General features: G+C 34.6%; 1 protein-coding gene across 1 annotated transcript in view; it reads right to left on the bottom strand.

The window, feature by feature from the left end:
- LOC112045833 (LIM/homeobox protein Lhx2) overlaps positions 1–17484 on the bottom strand; it is a 45320-nt gene that overhangs the window by 25812 nt on the left and 2024 nt on the right. The window contains exons 2-3 of the mRNA XM_024082182.2: positions 4586–4815; positions 3278–3412 (exon numbers count right to left, since the gene is read on the bottom strand). Of these exons, the coding sequence (XP_023937950.1) occupies positions 3278–3412; positions 4586–4668 (218 nt within the window). The 5' untranslated portion in view covers positions 4669–4815. The remainder of the gene's footprint in view (positions 1–3277; positions 3413–4585; positions 4816–17484) is intronic.

Below are 17484 nucleotides of genomic sequence, written 5' to 3'. Positions count from 1 at the left end.
GGGTGTTATAAGTTTGACCTCGATGTCTGTCTGCGTGTGTGTCTGTGGCAGCTAACGGATAGACAGATTTCGATTTCTTCATTTGATTTCACTTTCCTTGCGGCAGTTTTTAGCTTTCTTTAAAAAGTAATGATTATTATTTATAAAATATAGGTATGCATTTTGACATTTTTAGTATTAGATACTTTTTTGTTGATTAATTATGTTTATTATTTGATTTTACAATTACAATGATTATAATTTATTCTTTTATTAATTATTATAATTATTTGATTTTATATTTATTTAATCATTTGCTTTCGAATTTATTTTGTTTTGCAAAAATTTTGTATTTGTAATATAAATTGTTGTATGCCAGAAAAGGCCCAATACATTTGATTATATGTGTTCTCAGCAAATAAATAATAGAATGGGGATGAATATATTGATTTTTATGATACATTCGAGTAAATAAGGTCAATGTTAACTAATTTATGCATAAAAAGCAAAGATTGTCTGGATATTTGCAAAATAAATAAGATTATAAAATTTCAAAATCTATTAAAAATATTTTATCGTAATTAGATAAAAATTTATACAGTTTTAGCTTCCTTACATTAAATGTGACATTTTTTAATAAATGAACTACAAACATAAACGCACAAATAACAAAGATATTAGTAATTTTGTTTGAATGCACATACAAATCTAACGATCATTACATTACCTACGACGTCATTAGTTCGTGCCATTTTATATGGGGCGTTTTTCAGGGATCCGCGGCAGCCGCAAATCCCCTTTAAATCCCTGTAGCTCCGAAAACAATAATCGCAGATACCCTGTTCCTTTTACAAAATTGCTTTACTATTAGCATACTCTGAATTTATATACAATTTAATAAACTATCATCATTTCTATTGAAAAAAAAATCTTATAGGTATAAAGAAAACATTTAATGCTCAAATTTTTGTATATATACGCTATTGTAAAGCTAAGGTAAACTTAGCTATTAACAAAGTTACGCGTGTTAAGGCACAAACATGCATAATGTATTTAGTGTGGTGAACAGGTGTGTGAATGGAGCAAGTGTGCCCGATATTGAGTGACGTACACACTGCCCCTTAATTGCAAGAATTGATACGTGACAACATTGGAAAACTGAATTCTGAAATATTTATAGCTTTTTTCACCCCGCCTAGTCAACTTTTTCACTGACATTAAAATAAGTAGTAGTAATAGAAGTTTTGACGGCCTCCGTGGCGCAGTGGTTTGCGCGGTGGATTTACAAAACGGAGGTCCTGGGTTCGATCCCCGGCTGGGCAGATTGAGATTTTCTTAATTTGTCCAAATCTGGTTGGTGGGAGGCTTCGGCCGTGGCGTTACTATCCTACCGACAAAGACATACCGCCAAGCGATTTAGCGTTCCGGTACGATGCCGTGTAGAAACCGAAAGGGGTGTGGATTTTCATCCTCCTCCTAACAAGTTAGCCCGCTTCCATCTTCATCCATCCATCCATCCATCACTTACCATCAGGTGAGATTATAGTCAAGGGCAAACTTGTAAAGAATAAAAAAAAAGAACCTCTTTACGTCGAACCAAGATAAATCGAAAATTTGTTCGGCTCGAGAAAGTCAATAATATATATGTTTGTTACTCGTTTTAATTCTCTTTAATTCAAGATAATGGCTCCTACCGATAATATTATCTCGAGTTGTGGAGGAAAAATTAGTACAGAAATAAAAAAAATTCCGCCTCAACTCGGAAGAATAAATTAGGCTATTGGGAAATATAGCAAAGTTTAATTTTATCTACAACACGATAATTTAACATTAATTACCTCTACAACCTAAAGTATAATTGAAATTTAATTTGCGAATCCTTCGCCTCTATAATCTCAAATATTTTCCTATAAAATTCGCCTAAGTCGAAAACCTTCGTAAATCTAAACTCAAAGTTTTCAATTGGCATCTTAAGTTCAAGTGATGTTCCTCTGTTTATATTTAGATATTGATTCTAGAGTAGTAATAAATATCTAGAGTATTCGTCCACAAAATTAAATCTTCACGTATTTGTATTTTCCATTCATTGTGCAGGTAATGTTAATTAACGTTACATGTAATGATGACATAACAACGCTCAGCTCTTGATTTCGCATTGGCATAAAGTATGATGTCGCAAAATAGCGCAAGCCAATTATAATGCATTTTCATACAATTTACGGTGAAAATGTTTTACGAGAAACTGTAAAAACCTGAATGAAATTTGATTATAATTTTTTTTTATAAAATTTATTTACAGTAAATTGTACTAAACACATTTAATATATCAGAAGGTCTATTAAATATAGGTGGAAATGCTATTTGAAACCTATTAAGTGACGTTTATTGGAAAACACGCCTGTTTTATATTTTTTATTCTTATTTATTTAATTAAATAATTAATCCTCACAATGGGAAGAAATAAAAAGTACTTAGGAAGTAAACAAAAGTAACATCGCCACGTTAATTAATTAACATCCTGTTCTGAGCTCTCGTCATCGATTTGAGTCATGTCCATTGCTATGTTATGAATCTTTACTGAATTTCACATAGGAATCGGTGATTCCGGTCACAGAACGGTAAAATGCTCTGATTATAAATGGAATTCAGTCATATTTTTTTTTAATTTGGTAGTCTACATGACTTTGCATCTTGTGATTTTGTGATAGACGAGCGTTTGCACGTAGTACTAAAGGAAAGTTCATTAACGAAATAAACCTTCTGTCTATAATTGTACAAACTTGCTCGGTCTTTCATCTAACCTCGTCTCATCGATTTGCCGTGTGGTAGAGGGGAAAACACCGAGCAGAACCCCGTACTCTCCCCTTCTCCGCTCGTGTTGTTCTCCCTACCTAGCCAAATTTGATAATATCCTTCTAGAGCAGCTTTGTATACCCGTTCTAAAATAGAACTTGCTGCATTTCGAGTGAGGCCAAGGTCTTTAAGCTAGTTATAGATTTGCTGGTAATCCTCTAATTTTTAGTTAGTTAATTTGTCAGGTCATTTATTCACTTTTATGATGTGGTCCTTCGGAATGTTACAGTGGAATTCATAGACGTTGTAGGGGCACATTCAGGGGATCATTCAGCTGAATGTCGAAATTAACGTCTATTTGTTCGAGAATTTGACACTAAGCGTGTGAATGCTCCCCTGGTGCGCCTACGACGTCTATGAATTCCACTGTTAGTCTCCCACGACTCAGTAAACCAAAGCTAAACGAACTTCCTAGTTTGTCAGCCAAATTATGTTATAAACTTACCTATAGTAGTCTTCCTTGCAATAGATATTTCCGTCTCTTGAGAAGCAGGTCAACTCGCTGTCCAAAGGCAGACGGCATTCGCAGCAGCGGAGGCAGGAGCCGTGCCATTGTCGGTCTACCGCAAGCAGGTAATATCTATGCATAAATGAAAATGCTGTTTTTTTAATACGATTACGAATTATTATGAGCCTAATTTAACAGCCATCCTACCTCTAGCCTTAACTATACGAAGCTTAGATACAGAACCCACTATGCTTAATGCGTGGCTAAGGTGATAATGATAACTTAATTAACGAAAACTATCACATGTTAATGCTATCATGTCTTTGGATGGCTAGTTAAAAAAATGTGAGCCTTGGTAGCCCAGTGGATATGACCTCTGCCTTTGATTTTGAGGGCGTAGATTTGAATGCGGTACGGGGCATATACCTTCATCTTTTCAGTTACCTATGTACATTTTAAGAAATTAAAATATAATAGTGTCTCAAACGGTAAAGGAAATGAATCGTGAGGAAACCTGAATACCAGAGAATTTTCTCAATTCTTTGCGTGTGTGAAGTCTGCCAATCCGTAATGGGTCAGCGTTGCCTAACACCTCTCATTCATTCGGAGAGGAGACTCGTGCTCAACGGTGAGCCGAATATGGGTTCTTAATGATGAATAATAAAAACCATATCCATATAAGTATATTATCTACTTTTCTTAATTTCTGAATTAAATTTTACTTATGATTCGATTTTCGCTTGAATGTATTTACTCTTGAATCCTTCTAGTGTTAATGTATTTTATTAAATTTAAATATTATATTATAATTATAATATAATATAAATTAATAACAAGTAAATGAGCATTGAAGACCGCAAACGATAACCGTTTTTAATTAGTAAATAATAGAAATATAATTATATTGAAATTGATCTAAAGCACGTCAATGTGACGTCAATGATTCCTTCTTCGTTTATTATTAACTAGCATATGCCCCGCGGTTTCACCCACGTAATTTCCGTTCCCGTGGGCTTACCCACGGGGTAAAATATAGCCAAAATAATATATAAACACGGATTCGGCTCATAGCTGAGCAGAGTCTTTTCTCAGAATAAAGAGGGATTATGCCATAAATCCACCACGCTGGCCCAATGCGGATTGGCAGACTTCACACACGTAGGTAGTTATTAGTGAAATTGTAAACATACACTACAATTCAATATTTTTATTCAAATAATTTATACTTTTATATTATTCATTTAGTTCTTTACTCAAAATATAATCAAAATATCTATTTCAGCTTACAATAATTTAAAGTTGTACCTGTCCTGTATCCTGCCTCCGCATCCAGCACATTCGTCTGGGGTTGAAGGGGACCCCTCCGAGCTTTCTCGTTCCTTTAGCATATTGTTGTCCGTTTTTCTCTCCGGAATCGACTCTGTATCTCAAATAACAAGGTTCAAATCCCCTTGCATCTTCTCCTCGCTACCGTTTAATACAGACATGGTGCGCTTTTTGCTCTATAGAGTCGGAGTAGAATTTCTTGAATAGACCTGCAGAAATAAAAAGCTTTTTACATTGCCTAGATATGTTACAGAATAATTTTAATATGTAAAAAAATCATGTTTTATTCAGATTCAGAAAATTAATTAATCTTTATGTCAAACAGAAAGTTTTACGGCCTGTAGTCCTATTATTAACGAGTGCCATTTACAAGCGCTCTTCATCTAATTGGAGGATACAAAATACTTTTCAGCCATTTTAAAAATATGGTATATATTCTTATTAGAAAAAATAGAAGAACATATCGCTATATTTCGTCTCGAGATCAAAGAATTTTAACCCTGCGAAGTATTTTTATTCGTTTTTATGTGAAAACCTCCAATTTTGCTCGATAGCTATAGAAAAAACAAGCTATGAACTAAAACGATGAAATTCCGATAGCATTTTTCACCTCTCTTCACTATTGAACTAAAAATTCATATTTTAAAAAATACTGCTAAGAGTATAAATGGTTTATAGGAATACACTACAGTTACAAAAGGCGTGGAAGTGGATAATGGCGGCTCGAGACCGTTGTGCTTGGAGGTCCATGTAAGGCCTATGTCCAGCAGTGGACGTAAATGAAAATGATGATGATGATGCCAAAAGTAAAAATGCCTCTATAGATGTTTAATGAAACAATTACTTAACCGGTTTCACTTTATTCTAGTAATAGGTGTCGGTTAGTCTAACTTTTGTAGCAAAAATTGGCTTAGAAATGCAAATAAACCAAGAAAACTGAATTTTGGATACGTGGTCCGCCCACGTGGAGAACCTCTTTTTAAAAAAATACCTTTACGGATGTTAGGTTTAATAATTGTTCTTCCTTTGGACATACCATTTGAAAGTATAAGCGTATATTTTCTATCTACCAACCTAGCAGTATAAATAAAAAAAGGCAGAACATAAATTTGAATACGCCATACGGTTTTCCATATAAAACGCTATCTGCTCCCTTCTTAGCATATCATTTATAATTCTGCCGCGTCGACGTGCACAAATCAGCATCTGTATACAATGGGGCATCTATAGAATCTTATGGAGGTTTATACTAACCTCGCTTTTATTGGGAGAGACAATGGAGATTGTTTGTACGTTTTTATTTTATTCCAATCTTGGCGACCGACGCGTAACTTTACCTTGGTAAATAACTATATAGATATGGTAAATAACATAAATACCAACGTCAATCTTGTGATAGTTACACAGAAAGGTACACACAACTCATCAAAAGGATAACTTCAGTATCCTAAAGATGACATAAGTGCAGTAAAATTTTCATAAAAATGTAATGTAGATACAATGTTTCAAGAGAAACTAGCGGACGCCCGTGACATCGTCGACGTGAAACTCAACCTACCTACCCCTACCTTACCCCTATCCTACCCCTACCCTACCCTACCCTACCCTACCCCTACCCTACCCCTGCACCTTTTTCTAATTTTCCGCGCAATGTTTAATTTTTTTTCTGTCATAAGAACCTTCTCCTCAAACAAATTAAAAAAATAGTTAACTTGGTCCAGCCGTCCACGCATGATAGCATGACCAAGGGATGGATTCATTTTTATATATATAGATTATTTCTCATAGAGATAACAAAAAACATAGACGACCTTTATCCTAAATTCATTTATGTATATAAGACTCTATCAAAAAAAACTTCACTTACACTTACAATTACACTCAGATATTCTGGGTTAGATCTTAAAGCTTTGTTATAAACATGCCTTTATGTTTTCAGCAAAGCTTTTAAGTCTGACTCTAATTATCTGAAGTACAAACATAAAAATCAGGCTGTCCAGCGCGGAAATGCAGCCAGTATTGTCACCATTCCACGTGGACATTGTACTATTATAAAGATAAGATAGCTTAAGGTCTCTATTGTATTTTTTCTTAATAAAAAAAAAAGTTATTTACAAACACTGATGAATCTGCGACTGTGATGATGTATAATGGAAATAATTTGACTAGAAGTAGAATAAAACAAAAACTGCATTTTACGCCAACACTTCTACTTATTTTAGTAGAGAAAGTTAGTCTGTCTGTCACTCAAACTGACTGCTAACGCAAGTTAGCTTCACGCTTAGTTAGAGTGAAAAGGGGAATTGTTAATCATGACTTAGTAACATAAATAATATTTCTTTATACTTCTTGTGGAACAGGTGACTTTTTCTATTTACCCGTAAGTGAGGAAACCAAACTGCGCGTAATTAGAGCAATGGCTTACACACATTACGTGTAGTTTATATGTTTTTTGTATTCTTTACGATTTAGCCCTTGAATACTCACTTGATGGTAAGTGATGATGCAATCTCAGATGGAAGCGGGCTAACTTGTTAGGAGGATGAAAACGCTAAATCTCATGGCGGTACGCCTTTGCCGGTAGGGTGGTAACTAGCCAAGGCCCAAGCCTCTCAGCTAGACCTGGACCAATAAAAAATAACCAAAAATAAAGAAAACCTCAATCAGCTCAGCCGGGAATCGAACCCAGGACCGCCGTCTAGTAAATCCACCGCGCATACCACTGCGCCTCGGAGGTCTTGATCTAAGCCATATTATTCTAATTTAACTCCATCACATTATAATTGTTATGATTTGTTTTTTTTAATATGGTCAATATTCTTAATCCCCTCAAATTAATTAGAAAAGATTGTGTTGTATGTGTGGTTACTACAATTTATAATCATAGTCCAGCGGACATCGAACGAATCACCAGTAATTTATCGACCTTCAGTTTCAGCTACTTTTTTTTCGTTAGGTATGTAATATGATTGTTTTTAAAAATAATATTACACTGTTTAATTAATTGAATATGCAATTTCGAAAAGGGCACATCTCGGATATTCTATACATACATCTCACAAATATAAAATATCTAATAACATATTTAGATTAATTTTTAAATAAATAATTTTAGTGATTTTCGAAGGATAATTAACACAAAAAGTTAACACAATAGTTATATTTAGAAATTACATAATGGTTTCGAATATAATTAGTTCTTTTTAATTCCTGGACATTTAAAATTTTCAAAGATGTGCCCTTTTCGAAATTGCATATTCAATTATAACTAGCGGACGACCGTGACTTGTGCCGCGTGGAGATGGGTGAATTTTGACTTTACGGTGCTTTAATTTTAAATTTTAAATATTCGATAATCACCACTACATTTCCTGACGTTTTGGAAGTGCTTGTAAATTAAGCCTAATTGAGATAAACGAATTTTGATTTTGTGTTTGCCTTTCACTCTGTATCATATTATGTTGTCATCATATATTAAAGATAACGACAACATTTAGACCAATGGCTTAACGTGCTCTCCAAAGCACGGGAATTTAACATCAACAACTTCCCGACTCCGAGCTGAAAATTTCTCAGAACTCAGTACCTATTTGTAGCCCGACCAGGATTCAAACTCCGAACAATTACATGGCAGTTAATAAAATATGGCACTGGGCAGCCTACATAGTTCGAAAAGCCGATGGACGTTGGGGTCGCAAAGTGCTGGAATGGTGACCCAGCGAGTTGCTGGGAACGCTGGATACTGGCGGCTCGAGACCGTTGTGCTTAGACGTTCAGAGGCCTATGTCGACCAGTGGACGTCCATTGGCTGATAATAATGATGATGATGATGAATAACGTTCTTTTACATTTAAATCATATACCACACATCTACACACGCTTTATGATAACTACACTTGCCTAACTACATACATATTTTAGTGTCAATAAAAAGGTTTTATACAAAAATCCATTAAAACACAAATGACCAGTTGCCTTATCTAATCGAAAACAAAATAGCTCCTAAAGTTTTTATCAAGTATTGCGTTTATTAACCTAAAACTGTAAATAGTTTTATTGTCGTTGTTAGTTTTGATAAGGGTGGAACTGGGGTTTTAAAATTAAGAGCAATCAACGGTTTTATTGTTTCATGTTTCTGTTGTGAGCTCTCTATTTCGCGATATAAATAAAGCAGCTAAAGAATTTACGTATTTAAGTAATAAGTATAGTTCATTCCTTTTAACAAGTCGCCCTTTGAAAAATGTCGGCCGAATATTCGCCACTACACTGAAGAAATATTATCATAGTATTAATTGATTATGAAACACGGCTAAAACACACGTGATAACCCATACGGGGCCCTTAGTCATGTGCTGGTGCACCGCGGCACGATCCAACCGTCATCAAATCAGTTTAGATCGTGCCGCGTTGCAAGAACCAGCTCATGACTAAGGGCCCCGTATGAGTTCGAAACTAGTTTATACGTAGTACTTATAGCACGCACATAAAAATAAACTAATCAAAACACCGGCCGCAATTATAATTACGTCGTGATGAAACGAAAAATACCGTTTGATTTAACAATATACAATATACGGAGACGAAATTTGCAATTGCAATGTATAAATCGGGAGCGAGGGTAAAAATGACGCTCCATCCCCACTGGGCCTCACGCAGCCTCCATACACCCCGCACTCCCCTCCGAACACGAACTCACATAGCATTTGTTACCAAGAAAATCCTACATTTCAGAGGGCATAGCTCTTGCAAATCCTGCTTTGTGTGTGTATTTTCCATATCACAACTGTGAAATCATCATAATTATTTTGACAAATAAATAATTAAGCTTTTTACTAAATGGAAATGAATAATGTTAACTATTTTTAAATGTTAGCTTTTTGTTCCGTTAAAAACAAGAAATACTCGTGGAAGAATTATTTCGATACGTTAATTAATTCCCGAGATATAGAATTTTAAAGTGAGCGCGCGGTGATCAGTGTGCCTAGTGGGAGTTTTCAATATTTTCACAGTCTTACTATAACGTTGACGTTTACGCAAATTTATATGGAATTGAAACAGTTGTGCAGTAGTGCCACTAGATGGCGCTGTTTCAATTCCTTAGAAATTCGCGTTTACGTTACGTGACAGTATCAAACTGCCACTAGGCCCTAAGCTCGCGTTTAACGCCGTGACGTCATTTCATCAACATTTGCTCGCCCGTTATAGGCAATTTCGTACTTCTGCCTTACCTACTGACGAACTAATGGTTAGAATTGAAAAAAATATTTTTGTGTTGAAAAGCCCGTTTAACGAGAAAGGCTACAAGCTACATAACATCACGCTACGACCAATAGGAACAAAAGCACCGATCAAAAATGTGGCCAAAACCACAATTGCTTAATCACCTCTTTAATTTTTCAGTGAAAATTTTATTAAAATCGATTCAGCCGTTGCATCATCATCATTATTAATCCATATTCGGTTCACTGCTGTGCATGAGTCTCCTCTGAGAATGAGAGGGGTTAGGCCAATAGTCCACCACGCTGTCCCAATGCGGATTGGCAGACTTCACACACATAGAGAATAATTAAGAAAATTCTCTGGTATGCAAATTTCCTCACGAAGTTTTTCCTTCACCGTTTGAGACACGTGATATTTAATTTATTAATATGTACATAACTGAAAGTTAGAGGTACATGCCCTGGACTGGATTCAAACCTACACCCTGCGTAATCAGAGTCAGAGGTCACATACACTGGGTTATCACTGAATCATATTAAGTTTCAGAGTCCGGACAAACAGGCTAATAGAAAGACAAAAATTAAAAAAAGAAGTTGTATATGGAGACCCTGGAAATGGTTTAATTTTTTCTGACACACCGATAGTCGAACTAATAAATGGTTGTTAATAAGAGACAACTAACACCCAATTGAAATTAAAAACTCTCAATGGCGACAAGACATTAAAATATCTAACTTACCCCACAATTTTGTATTCGTAATTAGATAATTGCTCCTTACAAGATTAAAACACTTAACCCACCAACAGTGGCGCATGTATCTGTGAGACCGGAAGATATGGGTATGATTCCTACCTAAGTGATGATTACCTACTTAGTATATATATGAAGTACCTACTTAGTACCTAAGTGATGATTATGTGATACGATTATTGATTACAATTTTAGCAATATTACATATAAATGTCTTATAGTCCGTAGAAAATTTTGTACAATTACTATCAAGTTAATTTTTCGTGAGTAGCTTCTGGATGAGATCAACTGTTTTATTTATGAAAATTCTTGATTCTGGTAGCTAACTAAGTTACCAAAAAATAAAAATTTCTAAACGTCGGAACGAGATAATGTACCACGCAATTTATAGGACATTCTGGCTTTCAAGTTGTATAACTATTCATTAATCAACAGTAAAAAAAAACATCTGATTAGTAACAGCTTTTGATAAACTACCCTCCACCCAACTTTATCGATAACGAGGTTATTAAACATTTGTATCCAGCCGTTTTTTTACTGTTATTTACTTTTGTTGTAAAGATACTCACGAAAAATTAAATTGATAGTAATCAATTGTAAAAAATGTTCTACGGATTCCGGACTATTATGTATAGTTCAATAGTTGTAAAGAAAATATAAAATTACCAGTGTTATAAATGTGAATAGAAAAAAAAACCTTTAAAACGACTACATTAAAAAAGAGACTAAAAAGGACGAAACAAGAAAATAAATCAGATATAAATCGCGAAATGCATAGGTTTGTACCTATGCATTTCGCGTATTTCGCGTTCACCATTATAAGTGGTCAAGGTAGAGCCGTGGTCGCACTCAATACCTTCCACCATGTAGGTATAACAGAGGTGTTAGAGGCAATATCACGAAAGGCAAACAGTAGGGGTTTGAGAAAAACTCAATTCCACGTGGACGAAGTCTACAAATAAAACATTTTAAAAAATCTTCACTTGAAATCCCGGTGCGTGGGACCGACGTCACCAACGATGTACCTAAGTCAAATGTTGGTTGTTGGTGGGTTATGTAATGTGGTGTCCAGTGGCGAATGTCGCTATAAGTAATTATTCCTCTGTCCGTAGAAGATCAAATCACCTAATTGCATATGTAATTATGGTCTCCAATTAATTGATTTCCAAGTAGGTACAGTTGCTTAAACGAGACAAAGCAATTACAGTTTCCTCTCACAGTGTATGTGTAATTGCTATGTCTCGGTAACAAAAAACCTTTTTGCGAAGCAACTTGAAACTTTCTTCCTAATTGAATCAACCTAATCAATACATCTTCATGTCTTCATTGTCACCCTATTTTAATGGCCAACTACAGGACCAGCCATCCAATTCATTAACTTTGACGTATGTTAGCAACCTAATGTAATTAAGATCAAATCAATAATAACTGCATTTGTTTTTATTACGTAGTTAACAAAAGTTAACAATATCAACTGGTGAATATCATCTACCTACTCTATGATATCCACGAAGGGTTGTCTGTAGGCACTGGATAACAATACTCGTTAAATTAATGACGACTAACCAGACGCTTACTACGGATGTATATTGTCAGCAACTATAAACCATGATGGAAAAACTAGCTGCTAATTAACCGAAATTGGTCAATCGCTCCCGCCACTGTTGCTTCAGCTGGCCTATTCACTATTTTGGTCTTTATTATCAATTTATTAAATTATACGTCAAATTAATTGACAAAATCTCATCTGCATACTGATATCCACCAGTAAGCACCGGATGACATTTGCTACATAGAATAGACTTGGACAACGCTAGACCACACACAGCACAACAGACGGCTAACAAATTAGAGGAGCTTCAATTGTAATGTCTAAGACGTCCACCGTACTCCCCGGGCGTTGCCCTAGCAGATTACCATTTTTTTTTAATTCAGATAAAGGAAAAACATTCAACTTCGATGAGGCAGTCCAAAGCGCCTTCAAAGATTTTATTGATTCTCGTCCCAATTATTTTTTTTAGTAAAGGGATCAATGAACTACCTATATAGATGACAAAAGTGCATGGATAACAATGGGTTTTTTTTTATTCTTTACAAGTTAGCCCTTGACTACAATCTCACCTGATGGTAAGTGATGATGCAGTCTAAGATGGAAGCGGGCTAACTTGTTAAGAGGAGGATGATAATCCTCACCCCTTTCGGTTTCTACACGGCATCGTACCGGAACGCTAAATCGCTTGGCGGTACGTCTTTGCCGGGTAAGTACATATTTTGATTAAATAAATATATTATATTAATATAACACTAAAAAAAAAAAAAACAAACATTGTACCGTTACCCGTTATAACATTGCACAACAACCTGTAGGAAATAAAAGCTTTGTGATACAGTATGAAGTTTTATATTAAGTAAATTACGAAACGGGAGAAGAAAAACATTATTTATTATAGTACAAATATTTTGTAATGGACAAATAAATAAAAAATCAACCGGATGAAAATTCCTTTGTAAGATTTTAATAAGAAAATTAATTAGAAGGAATGAGTACCTACGAGTACTATCATCTAACGAGGTTGCGTAGATTGATTACACCACAATTAAAACGTTCAGTTATAAGGAAAAGTAATGCCTATATAACATTTTTATTTGATTTTTTTTAATCTATACTTCATATTTTAAGGAGATAAAGTTTATGGTATAAGAAATTAAATATCTCGTGTCTCAATCGGTGAAGGAAAACATCGTGAGGAAACCTGCATACCAGAGAATTTCTTAATTCTCTGCGTGTGTGAAGTCTGCCAATCGGCATTGGGCCAGCGTGGTGGACTATTGGCCTAGCCCCTCTCATTCTGAGAGGAGACTCGAGCTCAGCAGTGAGCCGTATATGGGTTGATAACGACGAAAGTTTATGGTTATTGTAGGGGGTATTTTATAGATCTACTGAACCGAATTCAAAAAATATTTTACTACAAGGAAGCAACGTTGTTTAAAATAAGACTATATTTTATCCCCGTGTTCTTGCGAGAACGGAAACTACGCGGGTGTAATCGCGGGGCTTTGGCTAGTTTTTTTATAATAATAAAATAAATCGCTAAATGTGTTGCTAAACGCTTACATCGAAAACGTTTGAATTAATTTGGCTAATTATTTTTTTAGAATATTCCTTGAAGTACAACGATGGTTTTTACGGGCTGAACAATTTAAAAAAAATGCCTGAAATAGTCTTAAAAAAATTTTTCCTATACAGACGATTCGTAATATTTTTTAAAAGTCAATTTGAACTTTAATACCATAGGGCAGGGGTAGAGTAGCGGTAGAAGTAGGGTAGGGTAAGGGTACGGTAGGGTAGGGTAGAGGAAGGGTAGCGCTTGGATAGGGGTTGAGTAGGTGTAAATTTTTTTTTTTTTTTAAATAAATAAATATACTTAAACAATACACATCACTATCTAGCCCCAAAGTAAGCATACAGAGTAGCTTGTGTTATGGGTGCTAAGATAGTTGATATTATAATATTCATATACATTTATATACTACATATAAATACTTATATAATGAATAAATACACACAGACACTGGAAAACACCCATGCTCATCACACAAATATTTTCCAGTTGTGGGAATCGAACCCACGGCTGTGGATGCAGAAAGCAGGGTTACTGCCCACTGCGCCACGCGGCTGTCAAAACGTGTCACGTGTAGGGTAGGGGTAGGGTATCTGTAGGATAGGGGTAAGAGTGGGGTACGGTTAGGGTTGGTAGGGGTATGGAAGAAGTGCACATGTAAATCAAAGAGAAGCTTGACCGGGTCCACAAGTTTATAAATAAAAAGACCAGTCAAGTGCGTGTCGGACAGTTGTACGTCGACCGAGATCTATCTATGACCTAAGCAGTACAACTTTTCTGTACCGCTAATAATACGTACTATTTTGCTAAACGTTATTTAAGATCGATTAAATAATTAAGGTGTAAAAGAATGACACGCAAAAATAACATTCGCACGATCGTTTTTCCTTACAATTTAATTTATGAGCCTGATTTGTTGTGAACTTTGAATAAAGCTGTGAGGAATAGTTTACTTAAGTAGGTTACGTAAGTTCAAGTAAACAAGCTTTCTTGTGAGAATGAAGTAGGTTTCAGTTCTCTGTAGTTTAAACTTTAATGCTACACTGCAAACTTGCATAGACTGAACTCGGCCATGGTTAGGTACAACATTATTATTGTACTCTTCAATAATATCTCAATATCAAGAGATTATTTTTTTAACTCATAACTTTGTATTTCAAACTTTTTAAATATTAAAGTAATGGTAGATGTAGATAGCGTTTAAAAACACACGATTTGTAAATAAATAGTTTCATTTCAGCTTATTATATTATATATCACACGTACAAATATTCTTATAAAAAGTGGAAGGGGGTAGACACATTTTTATCTACACTAATATTAAAAAGAGGAAAGATTCATATTTATGTATTTAACGAATAACCTAAAAACTCAGATTGGTTTTTAATGGTTTTTTTAGATGCTATTTGTTTTTAATTTTTATAGTATTTTTCAATTGGGTATTATTGTCTTGGTTTTCTTAAAAAACAATTAAAAGCAATACATTCAAATGTAATCATCTCAATTAATATTAATTATAAAATGAAAAATTTGTCGAATGTGTAAGCTCCTTAACGGGATCTCGACGGCGTGACCGGAAGGAAGTCGATATACTTAGGTGTATGTGAAGAAAGAAAACTGTCAACAGACTTCATACATGAACTTGGTGGAACGGATATCGGAAAACAGGTTGAATGCAGGTTTCATTCATACGATTCATTCAGTGTTGTGCAACTTCATAACAAAACTTTTACTGTAGTTCTTTGAAAAGGTCATCACTAAGAATAACGTAGAGCGAAGCTCGGTCATAGATATAAATAATCATAATTTTATATTTTTAGACGGAGATTCAATTCATTCAAGTATATTCAGTACAAAATCAATCAATCAGTAAGTAGTCTATATTTTAATAGTGAAGCGAAGGGTTCGAAGGTGCTGGAATTGCATGCCTGCACTAGAAAGCGCAGTGTTCATTAACCTCTTGCCAGGTGGACAGATCAAGCGAGTCGCAGGGATTCGTTGGATGCAGGCCGCTAAGGCTCGTGATATTTGGAAGACCTTACAAAAGCCCTATGTACTGCAGCGTACGTTTATCGGCTGATATAAAACTAGCACAACGAGGTTTCGCTACCTTCGGTATAAATTTCGGTAGTTTTTTATATTTTGCTAAACAATTTTAAACTTCAGTAACATTAGTAAAATCAATCTTTTAATTGACTAATTTTACTAACTAATTAACTTAATTGGCTAGCAGCCAGATGCAGCAGGAGAGATGTTCTATGTGGCGAATTTATTTTGTTACTAGCTGATCTAACAAACATCCTACCATAGGTCAATTTCTTCATAAGACACCTTTTTTACAAAAATATGATTCAAATCTTTTTTCGATAGATTAGATAATTCAATACAACAACAACTAATTCAGACACAATTGTTTTTTTTTAAGATAGAGCAAAATTCTAATTCGAAGAAAAATATAAATTAGTAGGCAGTCAAGTATAATTTATCTAAATTACGTTGTTTAAACTTAAATAAGCCTTCAACCCTGTAATCATACATTTCACATACAAAATTGACATCGTAGGTTGTCATGCGGTTACCAAACAAAGGTTGCTTACAGAAAGCAAGCATCAATAACGTCTGGTAATATCATTTCAGTATTTATGAAGCGTATAAAGAGTAAGTCGATAGCGACATGATGCCAACGGTGACGCTTATTATGTCTGTGAGACCGGGTGAATTCAATAAATTCCAATAAATTTTGCTACCGCCAAGTATTTTCGAGTATTTATCGATTTGTGTTTTTTAGTAGCTGCCGCATACAAAGTCAAAGTAGGCGCAGGTTTTGGAGTTTTGGTGCCAACCCGGTCTGTGAGACCGGGGTCACCGGATTGTTATAGTTGAAGTATGGAATATGCACATACAATTTTTTGTGTCAGTAAGATGGAACGTTTTGTTTATTTCATGTAAGTAGGTATCTGTTTCGTAATTAACGAAAAGTTCCAATTGATTCCAAAAATATATTGTGATTTGACTTTTTTAAAGCAAATAATAAGTAAAATTTCAATTAACATGATATGATTAATTAAATATCTTTGCCTAATAGTCAAAATACGTATAATAGTAGTAGCTATTGCTGTTAGTCAAATTGACGTAACCATTGGCGAGTTAATACTTACTGTTTTGATAAAAGTTTAAGCAGCAGTGACATGATTCACGTGGTTTTATTTGTTTACATTTACTTATGAATCCGAGTATTGTTACTTATAAATAGGTGATAATACGTTAGGCTAAACTCGAGAACACGAAACTCTTATAAAAAAGAGGCTTCAAAATTGGCAATACTAATTCTTTGGCCTATATTTAGGCCATAGAATTAGTATTGCCATACAACGTGGCAATACTGCCAGCCTTTTTGGCACTTTACCAATGATCGTCGATTCGGACGAATTCTACGACGCCTGAGGCTTTAGATGTAATTTAAATTTAGTATATTTCCTTTTTATTTTTTTTAATATGTAGTTATAGATAAGTAGGTACGTAGTTTTAATATTATTGTAAAACTTTAAAAAGTTTTTTTTTTTTAATTCTATTTAAAAAGGTATTATCGTCAATATGTCGACATTTAAAATATATCTTCAAAATTAAGAGAACTAAGATATAGCAGACACAGAATACACAGAATAATAAGCTGCAGATTAATTTGTAATTTAAGGAATAGTCAATACGAAGTACCTACTTTAAAAAGATGAAATTAAAGTACCTAACCTACTTTTATTTGGGGATCATTTATGGTATGGTATATG

Source organism: Bicyclus anynana, chromosome Z, assembly GCF_947172395.1.
Source record: "Bicyclus anynana chromosome Z, ilBicAnyn1.1, whole genome shotgun sequence".
In the NCBI taxonomy this organism is placed as follows: Eukaryota; Metazoa; Arthropoda; class Insecta; order Lepidoptera; family Nymphalidae; genus Bicyclus; species Bicyclus anynana.
Note: the sequence above shows the minus strand (reverse complement) of the source record. Positions and strands in the feature narration are given on the sequence as shown.